Source organism: Apium graveolens, chromosome 11 (assembly GCF_009905375.1).
Source record: "Apium graveolens cultivar Ventura chromosome 11, ASM990537v1, whole genome shotgun sequence".
NCBI classification, from domain to species: Eukaryota; Viridiplantae; Streptophyta; class Magnoliopsida; order Apiales; family Apiaceae; genus Apium; species Apium graveolens.
Genome location: NC_133657.1, coordinates 117,957,497 through 117,982,516, shown reverse-complemented (window position 1 = coordinate 117,982,516; position 25,020 = coordinate 117,957,497). Strand labels below are relative to the sequence as shown.

The 25,020-nt window shown below is 35.8% G+C and overlaps 1 protein-coding gene across 1 annotated transcript; it reads right to left on the bottom strand.

Annotated features, from left to right (window-relative positions):
* Positions 1-413: 413 nt before the first annotated feature.
* LOC141698662 (uncharacterized) lies at positions 414-2,881 on the bottom strand. Its single transcript, XM_074503435.1, has 2 exons — positions 2,326-2,881; positions 414-1,076 (listed from the first exon to the last, which is right to left on the bottom strand). Exons 1-2 carry the CDS (start codon positions 2,753-2,755, stop codon positions 529-531), a joined length of 978 nt encoding a protein of 325 aa, XP_074359536.1. The 5' UTR covers positions 2,756-2,881; the 3' UTR covers positions 414-528.
* Positions 2,882-25,020: the final 22,139 nt, after the last annotated feature.

Here is a 25,020-nt window from a genome sequence, read left to right as displayed (position 1 = left end):
TGGATTATTATTGGATTTGCCATGACAAATATGCCCTTGGCACCTGTTTTGACACCTTTATGATTGCTCAAGTATCATTTAAATAATTAAATATTACAAAAATACACTCACGAATCACAAATGGTCAGGTCTGGACTGAAGAGGGGGAGCAGTTGAGTCTTTGACATGTATTCATTTGAACGTTTTACTTATTACCAAGTGCTAATATGATACAGATTAGGGACTTATCCTGGATAAACAATAAGCTTGGTTGAGGAATTTTAAATAATTTACTTATGACTTGAAGAAATTTAAAAACCAGTTACCAGTTACCACTGATATATATACAAGGTAGAGCAACTTTAATTTTATGCTAACAAGTGTGATAATACCAAGTATGCCAAACCAAAACCATTTGAGGGGTCTGGTAAACATTCAAAAGTCCTTGCACCACCCAACTTGTTTAAAAGATTGATACAACACATAAGACTACATGATAGAAAGAAATGACCCACGAGTCCATGACTATATAAAATTAATCATCCTCTTCTATAGTCCAGAGAAAACTGCCTCTGCAAGAACATGTTTCTTCTTAGGGTATCCCATTCCAAACAAGTGGCTAATATACACCTTACCATCCTTCACTGTCACTGCTGTGGCCAAACGGTGTTTAACCACCGGAGCCTTCTCCAGTATAGTCGCGGTCTCCCAATCATCATTGCTTCTGACCAAGCTTATTCTAGGATTTCCTGTAACAACGAGCCTGTTTGATGATAAAAGTTCCAAACCGTCCGTAAATGACAAAGACTTGCCGATCATTTTCACCAATTTAACCTCATTGTCATTCTTTATATCCACCTTAAAAAGATTGCCGGTTGTTGTATGACTAACTAGTAAGTAGCCTTTTGGGTGATAAACAATCCCATTTAGGGTTACTAAGTTGTGGTACCATACTGTTGGAGAGAAGAGCGGACTTTCTATTTTTGACAAATATTCTCCACTGACCCCAACCTTCCAAATTTTAGCCTTATTGACATCTGTGATGTATGCATTACCTTCAGCGTCTACTGCTACATCATCTGCCATCGATTTATCGCCTACATGATTGACAGCAACTTTAAATCAACTCGGCTCGAACAGATGATTATTAATAACATATCTGGATTCATGGTATCTAAACTAAGCAAATCAAACGAAATTAATTTAGATTTATTGAATAGAATCGAGGAAATGAACAAGTCAAAAAATGGTTCAGTTTTTTTCCATTCCCCTTCATTCATTCACCCTGCCTACCACACTTAAAATCTGTGCTTTTGTCTTTATTACTGTAGGTTGATAATGTCAGAATGCATAGAACTAATTTAACTTCATGTTCTGTGGTAGGACAGTAGGTTGAGGATGATGCGTTGTTTGCTAAAACAAAGACAGTGAGAAGTTCAAATTGATGGGGCATTACTATATAGAAGTAAAGAAGGTCACCTAACATTTCTCTCCATTATCAAAGAGAGTTAACCAACTAGCTAACTTATTTTCAAAGGAAGTTAACCAACTATCTAGCAAACATATAAGTCTTTGTGTTTTTTTGCATTACATATTGGCAAGGTAAACTGCAGTATCTTGAGAAATACAGCAATGCACAAACAGGACTTTTCAGGATACGTGACCTTTTTCCCCGTATGGTTTGCTACCTTGGACATATTGATTTTGGGGGTGAAACGAAATCAAAATATTGTTAAGATTTACTAGGAGGATGGAACTCTAAATTTCTTCTAGCACAAGTATCAGTGGAAAACCTTTGTCACTACTGACAAACTAATTGATTCTTAATTTGCTCATTTTTGACTAATGAGTAGCAATTTTGTGCTCAAATCTGCTCATGTTTAATTTGAAGTTATGCATCATCAAAGTTCAAAATGATTTATAATTGAATCCAAATTATTGATCCCTTTCACCCCCTGATTCTAAGCTTTTAATTACTCAATTGCTCCTATAAGAATATGAATGTCATTCAAATCTAAACTAGACCATCAGATTACGAAACCAACTTCTTTTCTGGTAGTTTCGATATTACTGAAGTAATATTATTTTTCGCCGAAATAAACTCAACCTTAAATAGCATGACAAAATTTTTTCTACAAATTCATACGAGTATTTTAGGCAAGTTGGAACAGAAACTAAAAAAATCTCGTATCCTAATAAACGCCAAATCAGGAATCTTTTGTCAGAAATGTAAACAACAGTTGGCATCTTTAAACTCATTTCTAGTATGTCACAACTACATAAATCAAAAAATCAATCCAATTTTAGTACAAACTAAATATCAAAATCAAGAAACAAGAATAATACCTGGACCACTTAGCTGAGTCAAAAACAAACGGTTCCAGTTATTCAAATCATAAGCAGCAACAGCACTATACTTATTCCCCAACAAATCCGATATCGCGACAACTACACGGTTCCTTTTACTGTCAATGCTGAAGCCAAGAGTTGCATTTGTATATAAATCTGCATCTTTAACTACCGGAATCTCGGGGAGAATTGTATTGGAAGTGGTGTTGGAAATGGGGACGATACCGAGACCGCCTTCCATGAAGGAGACGATGAAACGGCTGTTAAGAGTATCGTACTTGGAGCATTCTCGGAGATAACCGGAGGAGTGGAAGTGGTAGTGGTGTGAGGTTGGTTTAGCGGATTCTAGGGAGATTAGAATGGCTATGGGAATGGCTGAGATTAAGAGGATTAGTAGCAAGAATTTTGCAGAGCAAAAGAAACCCATCAGAGAGAGAGAGAGAGAGAGAGAGGTGTTTGTGTGTTGGAGAGAGATGGGTTTAGCAGTTGAGATATAGAAACAGGGGAAGTGCAGTTGAGACTCGAGTGACAGGTAATGGGAGAATGGGAGGGAATATAAGATGTAGTTACATGGTTTGAGTTCTATGTAGTACACCTTTTTGTCGGTCCTCGGAGTCCATTTATATTCTGCAAATAAAATATATTATAAAATGTGTTATTTTGCAAAATATGTTACACAAATAACATAAATTCAACAAAATCATGCAAATCTCATATATTTACAGTACAATATATATGTTCTGCAATATGTTCTGCAACATGAATATTTATGTTCTGCAAACTAAACATGTTTTGTAGAATAATATATTTTTGCAATGTTCTGCTTGTAAAATGTATGCAATCTGCAATATTTTTAATAGAATAGTGATGTTTGTCGAAAAATAATAGGTTTTGCAATATTTTAAGCTATATTTTACTTGCAGAACATATATGGACTCCAAGGACTCCAATTAAAAGGTGGACTCCATAGAACTTTACTCGTAGTTACATTGTTTTAACGTAAGTATTATTATTTTAAATACATTATTTTAAATAAGTATACTTTTATAAACAAGAACATTAAATTTTATCTTTTCAGGAACTAGTATTTAGTCATGATATAATAAATTGAGTATTTTGTTGTTAAATTATTGAAGATAGATGGGACAAATTTTGTTTTCGTAAGACAAACTTTAAGAACATATTTTCATCCTATTTTAGTATAAAAATTTACGGCAACTCAACTTTAAAAGTGGTGTGAAACCAAAGTGACATAAAAAATTGCATGTGTTGCATCAAAATTTATCCAATTTTTTAAAATTTCAATATTATTCTTATATCCTTTGACCAAAATAAATTATTTTGTTTGTATCCAAAAAAATAAGAAAAATATGATTTAAAATAGATAATAAAAATTCTTTTTAGTGTAAAATTTGGTATAAATAGGTTGAAGATAATCTAAATTTAGTATGATTTTATACCAAATTGATGCAATGTGTTGAAAATGTTCTAAAAAACGTAAAATTTATATAAAAATGCTTTTTATACCAAATTTAATTTCACGCCATTTATTTAAAATATATGTTATGTTGATATATTGGGTTGGAGTTTCTATCTAAGAAAAGTGTTTCTAAATGATATGTATTATGTATTTTTTATTTTTTGAAAATTATATGGGGTAGGAAATATTTGAAACTTATATAGGGTAGGAAATAACTAATAATATTATTCGTAAGGATTAGGTAACTAATAATATTATTCGTAAGGATTAGGTCAAGAGGGCAACAGCCCTGTAATAGTATAACCGTTTTCATCAAGCAAATGAACATATTATTCAGAAATTTTTGAATAAATTACATTTAAAAATGTGAGAATCTTCAAAACATGAAAAGGAAACTGAAGCGTGTTTTGAAAAAACTTACTTCGAATTGCGATTAGTTCTACATTGATTTATTTAATTAAATATATGTAATAATATAAATATTAATTTCAGGATTATCCGAACCCAAATTCCGATCTAATAATATAAAAGTCGAATATATAATTGGTTTCATGATTATACGAACCTGATTTTCGATCTAATAATACAAGAGTCAAATATATAATTAGTTTCGGGTTTTGATAATTTTTACCCAATTTTTTTTAGAAATATTAACAAAAATACTTATTTTGATTATAGATAGTCGTTTATATTCGATGACATACCCATTTGAGTATCTACTTTATACTAGATATACATTTACTAATTAACTAATTAAGTATAAAAATTTTATTTGGAGACAACTATTTGTCAATTTATTTGTCAATTAAATATCCGATATAATATATTTTTAAAATACCCATTTGTTAATGGGGTATTTTATATAAATAAAATATTTATTTTGCCAATTGGGTATTCTAAATTGTTAAAATTAATCGTCACTTTGAAGATTGTTATTTTTACTAATTTTCACCAAAAAGTGGTTATTTTTTTAAAAAATAAAATCGTTAGTTTACTGAACTTGAATTTCTATCTACAAGAGTTTGATATATATTTTGGTCGAATATGAAACTATACTAATTTAATTTTATCAATATAACTATATAAGTAGAGAAAAATACTAGTTGAATCATTTCTTCACAGTTGGGTAGAGTCCGGATCAACCCGCGTTTTATGATCCGTAAGATACAGTTTGCGGTCCGAATAGTTAATATTTCGTCCGTCCCAATTTATCTGTATTGTTTGATTTTTGATGGTCAAATTGACTCAACTTTGACCGTAAATAAATGTTCATTCTTTTATCATTTTGAAAAATTAAAATATACATATAAAAGTAGATTAAACATATTTTTTAATAATATAAATTTTATAAGTATTTTCGATATTATACTATGTAAAATTTTTCGTCAAAATTGGGTCAATTTGGCAGTAAAAAATCAAAGAAAGACAGATAAATTGGGATGTTTGACACTTCTCTAATACACGGGCATAAATTGTGAAGAGGGAGTATGTTCGACACCTCTCTAATACACGGCAGTGGTACCCTAGTTTGTTTTATGGATGACTGTTGATCTCAATTCTCAACTTACTTGTGTTGTGTGTATGTACAGATTCATGATATTCACGTGCACGTCTATGTCAGCCAACAAATTGAAGGACTAAAAAATTGATCGTTTACTCATAGCCCATAGGCCATCGCTTGGTAAAAAACTCTAAGAAAAGGTATACTCGTAGATTTACGGGTTTGTCTGATTTCTGGCCTTCAATCCAATACTCAGATACCTGTCCTCCTAAATGGATATCCCGACATTACGGAGAATCTTTTAAGTGCTAGAGAATTGAAGTTGGCATCTCCAATTTTTAGTTAAAAATATGTTAAATATATTAAAAATATTTATTATAGATATTATGTAAAAATTCATCCTCTCCAAAGATATTTTCCCATTAACAATAATTTTAGTCAACTTATTTATGTTGACTATATTTGTGTAACATATATAGACCTGTAGTGAAATTACATATTATCTATTATCATAATAAAATGAGATATTCTAATTATAATAATATGAAAGAATAACAACATATTATTTTTAAGACATAGTCAATCGTTATAACCAATTCTATCGGAGTAAATTAGCTTACAGGTTCAACAAATTTTACATAATCATTATTTTATTTATTTTAGCCAACCATTTTAGTTAACATCGTAGGAGATGCTCTAAGTCCTATAATTTAGACGATTTGTTGGGCTACGAGTAAGTGAACAACGTTCCTGAGATTATTTGAGATGACTCAGCTAGGCAATCACACCATAGTCAACAATTATAGAATAATATAACTCTAGTAGCAAAGAAGAACAACATTTGATTGATCGATTAAAATGTTTACTAGGATTCTGAGAGCCCCGCTACTCTTAAACCGATAAAAGGAAATAACAAATTACAATACTCAAGACGTATCCAATAATTTAGATCTGCAACCCTAATAACCATCATCACATTATTTGTGCAATTTTCTTATTTTCCCTTGTATCTTTGCCATTGACTTGTTGCATATGATATCACGCCTTTACCCTTCCTATTCTTTCTATAAAAAGTCAATATTGACTTTGACCCGCTTTGATGCATCATATTAATATGGCCCCAAAAAGCTACCTTATCCTTAAGGTTGAAAAAAGAAAATTGATGTTGAATTATCTTCGATGTCCTCTCAGGTAGCTTCGAAATGGGGATGATCACGCTATTTAAATAGTGCCTTCAACCTGGTAGTGTGTCCGTCCTTCCTTTATCGCACTTCGAACAGTGCCTCAGGTTCCACCTGCATTTCTAGTTCTGATGTCATTTGTGTTGGGAACAAGGATGAAACATGGGTCTCACGAATGTATTGTTTCAGCTGGGAGACATGGAATACCGGGTGAAATTTGATTGTATCGAGAAGTTCCAATTTATATGCCACTGCCCCTATTTTTTGACTGATGCGATATGGATCGTAGAACCTCGCTGTTAGCTTCATATAAGATCGACGTGCCAAGGAATATGGCTGCAGTTTTAAGTAAACAAAATCACCCTCTTCGAATACTTCATACCTCCGTTTATAATATATAGCTTGCTTCATTATCAACTGAGCTTTGGTGAAGTTGAAGTGAAGGTCATTGAGTATCACATTTCGTTCATGTATCATAGCCTCCACACTATTAATCTTTCTTCAGCTGGTCAATCAATGACCTTTCTAGATGAGCATAATTCATGATTTTTTTTTGTAATAACGCACGAGGCCTAGAAAATCACGAAGTTCCCTTAGATTTGTAGGTTTGTGCCATTCAAGCATTGCCTTGACTCTATCTTGATCGACACCGACACCCCCCTTCGAGATCACATGCCGCAAATACCCAACTGCTGTTTTACCAAATTCATATTTCTTGATATTGATGTGTAGCGAATTGCTGGCCAGTGTGCTTAAAATCAGGTCCATATGTTCTTGGTGCTATTTCTGTTATCATACGATACACCAAATATCGTCAAAAAATATGATGACGAATCTTCGAAGGAAAGGTCTGAAAATATCATTTATTAATGATTGGAATTACGAGAAACTCGTAATATCCATCATGTGTGTGAAATGCTGTATTGTGGGTGTCCTTGGGCCTTCCTCGAATCTAGTGGTAGCCCGCACGAAGGGTCAATTTTGAAATATTGTGGCTGCGTTTAATTCGTCCAATAACTCATCAATCACCAGTATCAGATATTTTTCCGGTACCGTTTCTTTATTTAAAGCTCTATAATTGACGCAAAAGCGCCACGAGCCATCTTTTTTCTTTACTAACAAGACTGGACTTAAAACCGGGCTCGTGGAGGGTCGAATGATGCCTGCCTCTAGCATGTCAGCGATCAATATTTCAATCTAATCTTTCTGATATTGAGGGTACTTATACGGTCTTACCCTAGTAGGATTGCTGACATGCTTCAACGTGATCTCATAGTCATGAGCCCGGGTCGGGGGCTACCCCTTTTGTTTATCAAAAACCTTGGAGTGTTGGTGTAATACCTCCTCCAAAAACCCTTGACCTACTGCTTCCACCCCAGACCTTGCCTTTCTGTTGCTTGTGCGCACATTCGATTGCACTCCACAAAGTATCTTGTTCCCTCTTTTCGTAAGGCACGCCTCATAGCTTTCAAAGAAATTTGTGAGTGTACTAAGGATGGATCTCCCGTTAAATTCACCAAATTTTCCTTAATATCAAATTTCATTACCTATTTTTTCCAATCATTTAGTGCCATTCCTAGTTTTTCTAACCACTGAACTCCCAGTATAATCTTTGAACTGCCCAGCTGTAGTGGCAGAAAATCCTCGACTACCTCGAGATCCCCATCCAGTTTCATCGTGACCCCCTTTCACACTCCTTCCCCAATGATGGTTTCCCCATTATTAAATGACACTTCAAACCCTCCCAACTCAGATACTTGTATACCAGCCGATTTCACCGTATTTAAGGACACGAAGTTGTGAGTTGCCCCGACGTCGATCATGACCACAACCTCGCGACTACCAATCAACCCTTTTACCTTCATCGTTTTAGGATTACACAAACCCACAACTTAGTTGAGGGATATCTATATCACCAGGTCCTCTTGAGGAGAGGGAACTGTGGCGCTTTCCTCACAATCAATCACATCTTCTACTTCGGGTATTAGCATCATGCTCAGTTCTTTTCTTGTGCATTTGTGGCCCACGGTCCACTTACCATCACAATCCTCGAGCCCTTTTTTTCCTGTAGCTCCTTATCAGTCAACAACTTTACATCACCCATCACACCCGACGCTTGTAAAGCCTGTCATGGCGAGTGAACTAAAATTTGAGATTCAGGGGATCTTGCCCCCCAACTACACATCGTAGGAGGGCTTGTTGGAGCATTATATGAATAAGGAGCACTCACTGTAGATCCCTTTCCGTACCCAGAGTATTCGTCTGTGCTAATTGCACCACTTATTTGATGTTACCCTATGATTTTCTTCAACTCGGACTGCACACTCAATAGCCTGCTCCAATGTAATGGGGTTTAGTAGCCTCACATCTGCCTTTATATTCGCCTTCAGACTATTTATAAAGTGGCCAAATAGAATTTCCTCTGATAGCCTATCTAATGGCGCCGCGGTTTTATAAACTTGCGTCTATCATCATTTATAGATGAAGTTTGTGATGTCGACATACACTGCTTATACAAGGAGCTTCCATTCACTGACCTAAACTGCCATAAGATAAACATCTCCGGGTGTTCCCAACATCGTATTGGGTGCCTCTTTTGCTCCCACTAATACCGCCTCAACACATCACCCTTCATAGCTACTATGATAGTCTCTAACATATCTTCCTCATTCAAGCGATAAAACCCAAAATACTGTTCCACCCGCAATATCCAACCATCGGGATCAGTTCTGTCAAACACTGACATATCTAACTTCTTGTAGCACCAATTCATACCACCACCACCTGGTCCTCCACCTGAGCCACCATCAGTATAGCTCCTCCCGGTGAACTCCCCCACCAATAAGCCCCATTTACAGATCCACTTTCAATACTCATTCCATATAAGAGTATTCCTACCTATAGCATTCTTAACTCCTTCGTCTAAGCCAACAATAACATAACTAGGGGTTTGTGAAGAAGAACCTGATGCGAAACTAATTCCCCCTTCTCTGTGTTAGGAGTTGTCCCACATCATTTGTGTGAGGGGCAAATTGCTAGTATATAAGCAATCATATAAATCCATTAGTATGAGGCCTTTTGGGATGTGCCCAAGATAAAACCGTGCGGGCTCGGCCCAGAGCGGACAATATCATACTAATGTGGAGTTAAGACTTGCTTAGAAATCCCAACAAGTGGTATAAGGTCTTCAGGTTATAACGGTCCTGAACAATCTCAGTTGGGTCTCCAGAGTGGACCTAGAAGGAGGCAGATGGGCAACCCAGTATGGGTGTTAGTCCCAAAATATCGTAGAGGGGGGGGGGGGGGGTTGAATACGATACCTACAATCTTTTTCGATTCGTTTACAAGTTCTTCGTTATAAGTACGGAATCAAAATAGACACAAAACAATTCAAGAAATATATTATTTTATTAATATAAACCTTGAGGTTACTACAATCTAATCAATAAATTGATTAGCTACAATAAATTCAGCAGCACAACACTATGTTTACAAGCTTAATAAATGGGGTTCTTTAATGGAGCTCCCGTAAATACTTTCTGTTGAACTTAAGAAGATAACCAAATGAATACAGATCATTTTGCTGCTTTGTAGTCTTCAAATTTATTTGGACAGGTGGCTAAATTTGGACCACTTTTTTCATTTGAGTTTGCTTCATTTTAATTCTGAAAAGCCTCCAAGTGCTAACTGGCGACTAAGGAATTGTTAACCTGCGACTAAGAAATCTAACCTGCGACTAAGAACTCATCTTTAGATTAGACCTTAACCTGTGACTAGACTTCTCAACCTGCGACTAACATGTCAACCTGCGACTAACATGCCAATTTGCGACTAACATGCCAACCTGCGACCAAGGAATTTAATTGGCGACTGCAATGTTGATTTTTCCTTAGAATAATTTCTCACAACCTCAACCTGCGACTATATAGTCTGTTGGATTTTTAATCGCAGCGGGGCATGACAAAACACTTTTACACAGATAAAATCCAAATAAAAACATATAAATCGTGGTAAAAACATAGGGATCAAATCTAACCTTTAAAATAATTCGGAGACAACGATCAGAGATCCTTAGCAGTTGCTCCTCAAGTGTGAAGCACTCCACCGGTATCCACCAAGAAAACGATGTTAAGGAGGAGGAAGGAGGTGGAGAGAATTGGGTTTTCCAAACTTTTTGGGTTTTTGGGGTTCGAATAAAAATAGGGTCTATAATAGTATATTTATAAGCAAAATTTTCAGCTGAAATTTTCCCATAAATATTATTATTATTATCCCATTTATTATTCTCATTAATAATTAAAACACCTTTTAATTATTAATCCTTTTTCTAAACACTTTAGAAATAATTCTCTCTCTTGATTTAATTTCCAAAAATTAAATCCTTAATTAATAATATTAAGAACTTTTCTTAATTAATTTATAATCAATTAAATCTCATTTAATCAATTATTAAATTTGCCAATTAATTATTTATTTCACAAATAAATAATTATTAGCCATTATTAATTAATTCCTCCACCATTAAATCATTCTCTTTTTATGGTGTGACCCTGTAGGTTCAATATTAAGCCGGTAGTAGAAATAAATAATAATAAAACTATTTTATCATTATTTATATAAATTCTCTAATTTATTAAATATGATTAATTAATTAATCACATTTATTCTACATCGTGAGGGATACTTCTCAGCATATCGCGACTATCCGGATAATATGAAATCACTGCTTAGAATACCAAGAACCTATTCAGTGAATAATTACCGTACAATAAACTCCTTCTACCCTACAATGTCCCGATTAAATACAAGGCATGGATCTCGTGTCAAGCCTATCTAATTCAATCACTTACTTACCATTTACTATGCGTAGTTCTATGCAAATTAGAAACTCCTTTCTAATTTCATTTACTCTGGCCATAGATTCCTGAACTAGCATAAGTGGATCAGCCTTTAACATTCGCTTCCTTCACTAGAAGGGGTAGATCCTTTATTGATCATACACTATCTTCGTGTACAAATTCCTATACCCAGTAGAGCCCTAATAATTGTCCCTGGAGACTAAGAACTAAACCAAAGCATAGTTCAGTGTACACAAGATGACTATGATGACCTCAAGTCTAAGGATACTTGTACAACTATCACTATGTGAACAACTGCTGACACATGAGTGAACTCCATCAGTTGTTCAGCTGTGCGAGTCATGTTCAGTGAACTTATTCTATAATAAGCACCTACATACTAGCTATAGTGTCACCACACAAATGTCTATGAGAACAGACATCCTTCATAATGAAGCAAGCATAGTATGTACCGATCTCTGCGAATTATTAATTACCAGTTAGTAATTCTACGACCAGGAACTATTTAAGTTTAGAGTTATCATCTTTTAGGTCTCACTATTATGATCTCATCATAATCCATAAAAAGCTTTACTCTAAACTATGGTATATCTTATTTAAACACTTAAATAGATAGAGCCCGTAATAAAAACAAAACAAGTCTTTTATTAATATCAATGAAATCAAAACAGATTACATAAAAAGTTATTCCTAAATCCTAATACATGATTGGACTTAGGACATATTCCTTTCATAGTCAACCTGCGACTATATACATTTGCCATAGAAAATTTGTTTGTCTCCAATAGCTGTATCAATTCTATTTTTCCTGTGTTGCTGAATTAAATCTCTTCTGTATTATTGATGTTTGGTGCACTGGTCTGGTTCACAAACAACTAACATGAGTTGATATAATTCAATTCCTTTTGCACTGCAAAGCTGATACATCTTGGAAGGTTATTTCTAGCTTCAATCACTGAACCCCTGATCTTTAATACTTCAAATCAAACCATGTAACTGATACTGGAAGTCCTTTGATGTGTTATTCTTCATGGATGCTTGAACATGTTAATAAACTTCTTCCCATGACTTGAGTGTGGACTTAGAGAGTCATTTGCATCTTTTGATTCTTTGTATGTATCATATCTTCATCTTTAGGGTTCATGTGCTTCACAGTTTAATATAGTTTATCTATTTTTGTTTCATGTTAAGTTATCATTACTCGATTACATGTCACATTACATTATGCTTTACAATCTCCCCCTATTTGATTGTTAGAGTTCGACAAGCAAATCCCCAAGGATAACTCAACTGCCAATAAAAAAAGTATAATTTCAAAACAAATAAAGATATTAAATATATTCTGGATTACATATTCAATTCCATATTTCTTAAATTACAAATTACAAAGAAGTGTTCCTCTAGCCTGAACAAATTATTCATGTCTTCTTTGACTTTGTCTTCTTGTTCAGGGTCATCAGATGAGATGAGAGATCTTCCTCCGATTCCAAAAAATAGGTCAAACACTTCTTGCCTTGACTGTCTTCTCCTTCTTGAGTGGATTGAGTCTCAACAGACTTTCTCTTGGTAGCTTTCTTTTTAGGATCTGTTGATTTTGTTGATTCTGGGAGAGATGATTCTTTGCTTCTATTCAGAAGGACATCCAGTCTAGCTTGGACCAAATCACGAGCTTCTATTTCTAGTGCATTAATGAGAGGTGGATTATTCAGCTCATTAAGTATCATCTGAAGGTATTTGACTTTGGAGCACTTAGGAACAAGATCAAACAACATTGTAGATCTTTTAGACATTACGCAGACTGTTATCCTTTTAGGATGTCCTCGTACTCTCTTGGTGTCATTGATTGATTCTTCTTCTACCACCTCATCAAGTATCTTTATGATTGGAATCAAAGCAATCTTGTCCTTCTTACATGTGGAGAGTTTAACATCCATCAAGGCTTGATGTATTGCTTCTGATCCGCTTGTTATGAAATCATTGATCTTAATCTTTGCTTTGTTAATCTTAAAGATTAGTTCCTCTTCACTATTAGTGCTGATGATAGGTTCACTGTCCTTTAGAAGATTAATTTCTGGCTCTCAATTAATTAACATTATCTCATGATAAGCTCTGTTCAGTTTCTTCATGTCCTTCTCTGAATCCCTGATCATTTTGTCATTGAGCCTGCAAGCATATAGAACTTCAGCAGCTTTAAAGTCCACTTCTGATCTGTTAACTCATGGTGCTTCCAGTTTTGCTCTTTTGCTCCTGAGTTGACTTTCTTGGAAAGTGAGTTGTAGATATCGAATTGATCTTAAATTTTGATCAGACATGATGATATTTTACATCCTTCCATCTGTAAATACTTTGATCATAAATGGATGAAGAAATGCTTGAGGAGATACATACATCATCATCTTCCCAAGCTTGTCTCTGAAGTATCCATTCTCATTCGATTTCAACCAATGGATTTTTGATGCTAAGACAAACAGTTCCACTATATTTAGCTTCTTCAACACACTAGTAGAGATCTTCATTTGGAGTCCATCTCTGTGGTTGACAGTGATTTTTCATCCATTCTTTAGAATATTCACAGTGGTGCCCGTGATTATCCTATTGAATTGATCATAAAACTCATGAACATTTGGATAATCCACTCTATACTTCTCTACAATGTTTAGAAGATTCCTATTGCCAGGTTCTATTTTATGATAGCTTTCAGGTTCGTCCATTTTCCTTTTGATCTCTTCCAATTCCCTTCCTCTCCTGTTAGCCCGAAGATATGATTCTCTTGCTTCTCTGGTTTCCCTTCTCTGTATTTCCCTCTGCACTCTAGCTCTTGATCTTTCAATGTCTTCTTGAATTTCTTGATATGATCGATTGAGCTTGTTGGTGAGACTGCGTAGCTGTATGAACAGTTACGTGATAACTCAACACAATAACAACACTAGAACATGACAGGTTAATAATACTACGTCTACACAAGAAATCAGGAAGAATGAAGAAAAGGCAAATACAAAGAATCAGAAGATTAGAAGAAAGCCTGAAGTCTGTCTATAGGTCACTGAAAGAAGTTCATTAATATGATCACGCCTCAGTAAAGAACAAAGGTTAAAGACTTTCAGGGTTTCAGAAATGTTGAAGATTCAGTATACAAGTGCTACCAGAAGATTTCAGTGTATTGGCAGTGATTGTTGATAGACAGTGTTTGAAGCATAGGAATCTGAAGAATTGAAGATATGGTATAAACAGAGGTTAATGAAGACGTTGTCTAGAGTACCAGAAAGGATTCCAGTGAAAGTACAATTGTTTATTGACAGTTAGTGACTGAAGCAATAAAGTTGAGGCAAGCTTAACAATGTAATCAAGGTTATAATACGAAGACCTGAATCGGGGTTAGTCGTCTGTGAACCAGAACAGTTGCACTAGACGTCAACAGCTCGTGAAAGGAATCTGGGTATTATTTATAGAAGGATTGTTAAGTTGAGGAACGTACTTAGGTTGAACGATTATCTGTTAAAGTACGAGAAGAGGTACGCAGAGTATACAGCTAAACAGCTCAGGGGACTGGTGAAGCTCAAAGTTTAATTGTTAAATTAAATAAATTATTTAATGGACTTTAATATAATTTATTTAATAAACTTAAAATGATTTATCTTATAAACTTTAAATAGGTTTATTTTATAAATCTAAATTAGTTTATTTATATAAGTTATATTTAAGTTTATTTTATAAATTAATTTGATTACAATTTAAACTTAAAAAGAAAAGAAACAAAAAAAAGGAAAAGAGAAAAAGAAAAAGAAAAAAAAAGAAAAGAAAAGAAAAAGAAAATAAAAGATAAAGAAAAAGAAAAGAAAAAAAAAGAGAAAAGAAAATCAAAAAGAAAAGAAAAACAAAAACAAAAAATAGAAAGAAAAGAAAATACAAATAATAAAAAGAATCAGAGGTGCATGTTTGTTTTTGGTTAAGTACAACATCACATGTACCCCTGTCGTCATAGGACGTTTGTAATAGTTTAGTTAAGTACAAAGTTGTACGTGTAATCCCTGTGGTCGCCACAGGAGAGTTAGAATAATATAATTAATTGTAGTACTACTTGTCGCCACACAACCAAGCTCCTCTCTCCTGAATCACTCCTGTCGCCATAGAGCTCTTGTCGCCACATAAATAAATTGGTCGCCACAGAGTTCCTCAATTCTCAGCCACACAATTATTGGATAAAGTCTACACTTTGCAGCAGAAGATATTGAGCCATACATTTTATTTTCTGTTCATCTTCTCTCCCAAGAGAGTAATGAAAATGGCAGCGGAGATTTACATAGGAGTTCAAGCTACTTGAATATCCATTTAACTTTTCACCGGAGCAACGCTATAATGCCCGATTTAATTCTTGTATATTCTTAGGGACATTATAATCATTACCCGGTAATTAAATCCTAGTACAAACAAAAGCTAGATTATTGTATAGGATTTGATTTATAAATCTTTGTAATAGCTAGGAACTTTATTGTTCTTAGATTGTAACCGGTTAATTTATTTACCGGAGTGTAGCAATACCCTCGAGGATTTATATACGAATATATATTTCCCCAAATATCTTGTGTTGCTCGTTTTTATCGTTCTAAACACTATTGCTCTCAAGAACACGAAACACTAACCGAGCACTAAATATTTTATTCGCTAAAGATTCGAATTTTTTTTAATTTAGTGATTATCGTATTCAACCCCACTTCTACGATAATTCGGGACCTAACAATTGGTATCCGAGCTGACTAATTGATACACAAATCAGGATTCTTAAAAATAATTTATTTTATTAATTTTTCATTTACATAAATTTACTTTGTAAATTTTATTTAGAAATTTTATTTTATTAATTTAATTTAAATAAGTTTATTATGAACTTAATTTAAATAAATTTATTTTATAAATTTAACTGAATTTATTTTCCACTTAAATTTTAGTAAATAAATGTTTTTAATTTAAAGTTATTTTTTTCTTTCCGATTTTTTTTCCCTGCCAATTTCAGAAGTCCAGTTTTGTAGTTCTTTATTTTGCTGCCATTTCTTGTTAATCAGGAGCCTGGTACATTAACAATTGGTTTGGAAGCTCGAGGATAACTTTGGTTTATTTAGTAAATCAGCTGCCAAAATTATCAATTCATGTACAATTGACATCCTGGAGATGCAAGTCTTTGTAATACACGCGCGCTAATCACGGCTGCTCTTGACTTCAAGGGTGCGACGGAATCACACGCTCGGGGGAGAAGTGTATATTACACGGGCCAGTTTCTCATACTGTCACCATACAGGAAGTCTTCTGTTTGTCGCAACAGCCGGATTAGTTAAGGCAAAGTCGGCGTAAACAAAAAAACGGCGCAACAGGAAGTCTTCTGTATTTTCGTTACACTTGATTTAATGTAAACTTGATTAAAGTCAGTCTTGCATATTTGCAAGTTTTTTGTCTTGTCAAATGACAAATTATTAAGCTATTATTTGTTGTTCGAGTAAGTAATTTAAGCATTGAGGTATATTAGAAGATGGGAACACCGATGGGAAATCTGGAAGAGATGTATTCAAGGATGTCTTTGGAGGAGGAAGAATCAGGGGGTTGTAATAGAGGGAGAAGAGGGGGTTCAGGCTGTCAAGACTTATGTTCTGATAGGGAAATTTCTCACTGATAGGATTATAAACTTTCAGGCCATGCAGAACGTGTTAGCATCATTATGGAGGCCAAAGGAAGGTATAGAAATACACGAGTTGGGAGGGCAGCGTTACTCTTTTACTTTTTTCCATGTTCTGGATTTACAGAAGGTTGTCGATGGAGGCCCGTGGACATTCGAACAAAACTTGTTGATATTCAAACAGTTGGAAGTAAATGAGGATCCACATCTGGTATCACTAAATACGATGGATATCTGGGTTCAAATCTATGATTTGCCGATAGGAATGAATTCAGAGAAGGTGTTGCAGAGTATTGGAAATTACATAGGAACATTTTGTAAGGGGGAGTTAAATAATGTTTCTGGTGCATTGAAGTTATATGTCCGTATAAGGGTTACGATGGATATTAATAAACCATTGAAGAGGCGAATGAAAATCAAAAGAGAGGGGGGTGCTTGGAGCTGGGTGAATTTTAAGTATGAAAGGTTGAGCACCTTTTGCTTTGTATGTGGCATATTGGGTCACTCTGAAAAGGATTGTGCAGTTACATATGCAAATCCGGATAAAGTCATTGACAAAGCTTATGGTACATGGCTAAGGGCACCTACAAAAAATATGAAAAACCAGAATATTGGCTCTCGTTGGCTGAGGAACGGTGCTGATGGGGGGAAGTCCTGGACAACACGTGGTGGTACGTCGAATGTTGCAGGTGACAGTCATGGTGAAACAATGGTGACAGCGCGTTTCATGGAGGTAGATGGGATGGTGGGCGAAATCCCAGGAGTGGATGGGGGTATCCGTTATGTGACACGAAATTTGGGGAGCAAGTCAAGTGATGGAGTTACGCAAATTACGGATGAGCTGGTACAGAGCGGGAATGAGTTTGAAAGTGATACGGTTATCCTGGATTCAAAACGCAAATGTATAGATAAGGTAACATAATTGGAGGAGAATGGGCCTATGCTGCAGTTGGTTAATGATGCAAATAATGGGCCAAAAAATGAGCTAAAGGCGGGACCTGTGTTGCAGGCCTGCCTAGACAAATGAGTATATTGGCGTGGAATTGCCGTGGGCTGGGTACACTACGAGCAATTCGCTTTCTTAAGGAGATGGCCCAGCAAATAAGACCTAATATTATTTTTTTATCTGAAACTTTAGCTAAGAAAAATAGAATAAAAGAAGTGTGTAAAATAATTCAGTTTGCGGAGTACTGGGTAGTTGAGGCACAAGGGCATAGTGGAGGCTTAGCGCTGCTATGGCGGACTGAGGGAGGTTGTCGAGTAAGAGGTAGTGATACTCACTACATTGACTTCGAGGTAGAAAACTAACAAGTTGGAAGGTGGCGTTACACTGGATATTATGGGTGTCCAGAGAGAAGTAAGAGAAGATTTTCTTGGGAACTGTTAAGGGGGCTAGCTGGAGATTCAACGCTCCCATGGTGTATCCTGGGGGATTTTAATGACATGATAGTGGTAGGCGACAAACGGGGTGGCTGTCAACAACCACTTGGCTTGCTAACAGGTTTTTCTGAAATGATAAATGAATGTAGTTTGATGGATATAGGGTTCAGTGGAGAAAAATACACGTGGGAAAGGTTCAGAGGCCAGCCAAATTGGGTGCAAGAACGGTTGGACAGGGCATTTGCAAATCAGGCATGGTGTAATTTATTTCCACAGGCAGAGCTTAGGGTGACAGAGGTGTCGACATCGGATCATTTACCAATTTATATTCAGTTGCACAAGAAGGTTTATATGCCAAAGAAGCATAGATTTAAGTTTGAGAATGTATGGTTGAAGGAGGATGAGTGTAAACAAGTGGTTGTAAATGGGTGGAAGGAGGCTGGAAGCAGGGAGATTGTGGAAAAAATCGAGTATTGTGCTTTAAAATTACAAGAGTGGGGAGGGGGTGTGAGTAATGAGTATAAAGAAAAGTTGAAATCGTGTAGGGAAAAGCTGCGTAAACTGAGATCTAGACGTGATGCACATGGAATCAGCGTTTACAATGAGGCGAGGTGGGAATTCTTACAGCTGTTAGAAAAACAAGAAATCTACTGGAAGCAGCGTGCCAAGCAGTTCTGGCTGAAAGAAGGGGATCAGAATACGCGTTTTTTCCACAGGTATGCTTCACAAAGGAGGAAAATAAACTCGGTTGAAAGAATAAAGAATAATGATGGGATATGGTATGAGACAACAGAAGAAATACAAGCAGTTATTGATAATTATTTCTCGAACTTGTTCAAAGCAACAACATTGGATGGGCGCTTGTCAGAGCGGGAGGAGGTGACGATATTAACTGGGCATGAAAAAGAGAGTTTAGTATCAAACATAATAGAGGAGGAGGTAAAGTGTGCAGTCTTTTCTATGCATCCTGAGAAAGCACCAGGAATAGATGGATTTAACCCAGCATTTTATCAATCTTTCTGGAGAGTGGTGAAGAATGATGTGGTTCAGTTTTTCCAGGACTTTATGTGCACAGGTGAGTTACCAGCAGGGGTGAATCAGACGTTAGTGTGCCTCATACCAAAAATTAAGGGGCCCCAAACAATGGCAGACCTGCGACCAATATCACTGTGTAATATTCTTATGAGGATACTTTCTAAGGTATTGTCCAACAGGTTAAAGGCGTGCCTGGGGTCTATCATTTCATACAAGCAAAGTGCGTTCATTGAGGGAAGGTTGTTAACGGACAATGCACTAGTGGCTTTTGAGGTAAACCATTACATGCGGAGGAAGAGCCAAGGTAATCATGGTATTGCAGGATTGAAGATAGATATCTCGAAGGCATATGATAGAATGGAGTGGGGATTTATCACAAACATGATGCATAAGTTTGGGTTCCAGCAAACTTGGATTGACAGAGTAATGCGACTAATAAATTCAGTATCATACAGTTTCACTCATAATGGACAGGAGTTTGGTAGGGTTATTCCAACACGCGGGCTTCGACAGGGTGATCCCATTTCACCATATCTCTATATATTGTGTGCTGAAGGGTTGAGTGCAATGATCAGACGAAATGAGAGTGTAGGGCTTATACATGGTTGCACCATTGCAAGAGGGGCACCCACGATATCACACCTGTTATTTGCTGATGACTGTTATTTCTTTTTCAGAGCTGTTGAAACAGAGGCCAACGTGATGAAACAGATACTGAACAGATATGAGGAGATGTCGGGACAGGTGGTAAATTTCAATAAGTCTACAGTCGTTTTCTCTCCTAATACAACGGAAGAAAACCGTACTAAAGTGTGCAGTCAGTTGGGTGTGCGTGCAGTTAACAACCCAGGCAACTATCTGGGTATGCCAATGATGGTAGGCAGAAGGAAGGTATCTAAGTTCAAATTTCTGTTGGAGAAAATAGATCAAAAGTTGCAGAATTGGGGAAGTAAAGTCATTTCGAAAGCAGGGAAGATTACTCTACTCAAAACAGCAGCACAAACAATTCCAACCTTTTGGATGAGTTTGTTTTTAATTCCAAGAGAAATTGTGTTAGGGATTGAAAGGAAGATGAATGCATTCTGGTGGTGTAATAATGGAGAAAATGGTGGGATAAAATGGTTGGCGTGGGATAGGTTGTGTGATGTCAAGGAAATGGGAGGTTTAGGTTTCAAAAACTTGGTGGATTTTAATGTAGCGATGCTAGCAAAACAAGCTTGGCGTTTGATAAATAATATAAACCCCCTAGTTAGTCAAATAATGAAGGCTAAGTATTACCCAAAAACAAATTTTTTAAATGCTTCTTTGGGGGCTAATCCAAGCTATGTGTGGCGCAGTATACTTGAATCTCAAGCTGTTGTGAGACAAGGTTGCAGGAGACGTATAGGGGATGGTAGGGCTACAAGAGTATGGCAGGTTCCGTGGTTACCTAGCATGGAAGATGGGTGTGTTACGAGTGTGATGTATTCAGAGCTTGCAGAGGCGACAGTTGATAGCTTGATGACTATAGATGGACATACATGGGACGATGAAATATTGAGTGAGTTGTGCAATGACAGGGATAGGGAACTGATTTATCAAATACCAATACCTTTTAGAAGTAAACCAGATTCATGGTTCTGGTTACCTGATATTAAAGGTAGTTTCACAGTCCGCAGTTGTTACCATCTTATACGGGGTGAATGTGTTAGCCAGGAGAGAGATGTGTGGGTTAGGTTGTGGAGTCTAAAACTACCAGGTAAAATATCAAATTTTTTATGGAGGGTAGTACGAGGTGTGTTGCCTACGGCAGAGATGTTGATTAAAAAACATGTTGATATATCACCACAATGTGCGTGGTGTCATAATCATGTAGAAGATGTACCACATGTCTTGTTTCAATGTTGTTTTGCTCGTGAAGTATGGGAAAGCACAGGCCTGCAGAACTTAGTTTTCAATGGGGAGGAGGAGACAGGAATGGAGACTTTCAGACGAGTATTTCAGACAGCTACTAAGGAGAAATGTGCTTTAGTTGGTCTGTTTTGCTGGGGGATATGGGTAAGGAGGAATAAGTGGGTGTGGGAGAAGATTAGTATGTCAGTGTTTGGTGTTAAGAAGATGGCTATAGGCTTGTTGTCTAACTGGAATCGAGCTAAAACACAAGATGCACAGAATCAAAACAGGCCTGCAGTACAGTTAAGAACGTGGTGTAAACCTGACACTGGATGGGTTAAAATTAACATCGATGCGGCTTGTTTCCCAGGAAGTGAGTTTGTGGCTGTTGGGTGTGTGGCTCGTGATGCTGGTGGCATATTTATGAGAGCTAGGAGTAATGTAATCAGGGGGGCAAGATCTCCAAGGGAGGCAGAAGCAATGAGTATGCGAGAAGCATTATCATGGGTGAAGAATTGGAGGGTTAATAATTGTGTTTTTGAATCCGACTCCAAGTTACTGATTGATGCACTTAACAAACCGGGGGGGGGGAGTTCTTTGTTTCACACGGTCGTAGAGGATTGTAGTGAGTTGGCTAAACACTTTGAGAATGTGTTATTTCAGTTTGTACCTAGATCTGCGAATAATGTGGCTCATGAGATTGCTCGAGCTGCTTATTCTAATACAGGTTTAAAGGAGTGGTTTGTTACCGCACCTGATTTTATTTTATGTAATCTTTTGATGGACGCTTATTAATGTAAGCAAGTACTTTATTTCAAAAAAAAAAAAAAAACGGCGCAGCCTCTCTGTGGCGATATACAAATACATTTGCTCCTCTTATGACGAGTACTCGCCATAGAGCTCTTAACTAATTTCTTTTATAATCCCATTAATTGATTATTTCTGATTTATTTAATTTTCCATAAAATTTAAAATTTTTAAATTTAAATTTTTCTTAAATAATAATTTAAATTTTATTTAATTTTTAAGAAAATTCAAAATTCTTGAAAATTAAATTTTACTAAATATTTATTTTTGAATAATTTATTTTCTAAGAAAATTAAAAATTCTGGAAATTTAATTTTTCTTAAATATTAAATTAAGGGTACTCAAGGATTGTTAGACTCATGATTCCTCCAGGTTTTTAAAATGGATTTTAATCTTTTGAAGAAAACGAAGACCATGTGCTATTCAGAAGGAAAATTCCCGAATACGGAAATTGAAGATAATGGTTTTCTTACTCCGATGGAACTGATTTCAAGACCTACAGACGATAATTGTGGAACTTCCTCAAAGGCTTACTCCACAGGATACCACTGGGTTTTCAGACGCAGGAATTGAATGAAATTTTTACGGGTACAGTTTTTCTCGGAGATTTTAAGACAACTCTATGATTCCAGATTATACAGTCACACAGTGGTTTGTACCAATGCTATATTTATCCGGGAATCAATGAGATCATACAGGCAGGAGTTGTGGAGGTCAGAGAGAACAGGAGTTGTGGAGGTCAGAGAGAATATGAATTGTGGAGGTCAGAGAGAATAGTGGGGATAAACAAATATCTCAGTTACATGCATTAAAATTGAAACCTCAGGATAGAATGTAAGAGTTACTGATAGCTGAATCAGAACAAGCTCAGGTAGAAATACTTGAGGGACTGGACGTCAGGGTAGTGTTTCACTTGTCAGGGAAGTTTAGTCGAATCGGATTCACTAGGAATATAAAAGCTATATCCAAGGATCAAGTCTATCTATTTAGAAATAGAGATTGTTACAGATTCAGTTCAAGAGGTGATTACAAGACTGAGAATGGGACAGATATAAGATTTGATAGCTACAGTTATGACAAGACATATGTGTCAAGTAGCTATCAGGGGTTTTGCTATAACAGAACAAGAAGCTTGATAAACAAGGATGAGTAGGGATTCAGTTGAAGAGCTGTGACAAAGGTGGAATGTTTTCTTAGGGAAACAGCCAGTCAAAACTTATAGTGCACGGGAAATAGTTGGGATGGATAAGATGACGATAATAATGAATATCTTGCTTTCATAGCAAACTCTGAAGATGGTCCAACTCATATATCTCAGGTTTCAAATTCTTGAACCACTGCAATATTTTGTTTTCAATATTCAATGCATGATAAGATCATATTGTTTAAATGTTTAACACTCGCACAAGCATGATAGCATCACACATAAATAATGCTGAACTAGTTCACTAGATTATTTTCTGGTAACTAGGATTGATATTTAACTTGTGCATGTTACTGTAGATGATCTTAAATATGTGTTTGAATATTTGTTGAACATGATTAATTGCTTTAGTGAGGTATATATTTTTTCAGCATATAAAACCTTTGTTAATGCTTACTCTCTGTATCCTAATACATTGTGATTTATTCATTTGATCTGAATTGTTTGTTAAGATGTATTAGTTAATAATTGGATTGAGATAGCTAGATGAGATACATCAACATGATTGGACTAAGATATAATTAATGATTTATTTGTCAATTCTGTTTGTTCCATATCATGCATGTCTTGCTTAATTCTTATGCGTAATATTTCTGAATGAATGCCATGTATTCCCAACACAATGCTTGATTATTCTTTATGCCATGAATGCATCTCTTAGTACTTGCATTAATTGTATAAAAATCATGATTAGGATTATAATAGGGTAAAGACTGCTAGTCCTCCTTATGTAAGGTTGGAACCATTTTCCCCTAGCCAAGAGACAAATCTGTCAAGGGTAGTAAAACGGAGAAAATGGTCAGTCAAAGATAAGAATTAGCATGATAAGGTAGCAGCTGCTGTTATATCTGTTTATAATAAAATCTCTAATCCAACTGGACCCAAACTGATAAGTTGGGAACCAAGAACTGTTAATCTATTTGTGAGTGCAGGACATAACATGTTAAGTGATTTATATGTATTCTTGGTAATTCATACTCAAGGCATATGATTAAAGAAAGAGCCTCACAATCAAATGTGATTGACAAAAGTTATTCCGTCAATAATCTTTGGAGATGACAGCAAAGGTTTTCATTACGGGCAAGCTATGTAGAAAAGGGATGTCATCATGGATTCAACAATTGCTATCACTGGTAACAACTAATCATTGGAGTCACTGATAACACTTGAAGAAACTTCCTTGATGGAGAATCAAGGCACAAATCCTCTTATCAAACAGTTCTGCATCAAAGGACAAATTTTCAATTCAAAGAAGGATTAGTGTCTCATCTGAAGCAGGAAGGTTGAGAAGCTTGCTCTTCTTAGAGTAAGGGAATGAAATGCTCGTGGCTAGACTGGAAACTCTGAAAAGGTGAAGTCAACGGTTTCTACTGGAAAGCTTCATCCAACAAAAGTTTAGCTATGGCATTGGAAGCTCTCACCCCTGAACATCAACTCAAGGAACTCTTTTGTGAAAAGGGATTAGTGAGAGAACTGCCTCATGTAGAATTCAGAAGGATGATAAATGCGAGGCATGTCAAGAAGAGAAGTCAAAGACAACATCACATCAAAGTAAAGATATACCTCAGTGATGGTAATTACTACTCTTATTAAACAAAGTTGTTATTCGTGCGTTCTCAAGACAAGACATCACAGATAGTGATTGATCACATCAAAGAAGATCAAGCTGGAAGTAACTGTAAAGAAATGATCTTGTGGTCAGATAATG

What these genes read in the sequence shown, in the direction of transcription:
- LOC141698662 (XM_074503435.1), bottom strand. Translation starts at nt 2,755, where the DNA reads ATGGGTTTCTTTTGCTCTGCAAAATTCTTGCTACTAATCCTCTTAATC. An exon ending in GACTCAGCTAAGTGGTCCAG is followed by an intron (nt 1,077 to 2,325) that starts GTATTATTCTTG and finishes TCAATCATGTAG; the next exon opens with GCGATAAATCGATGGCAGAT.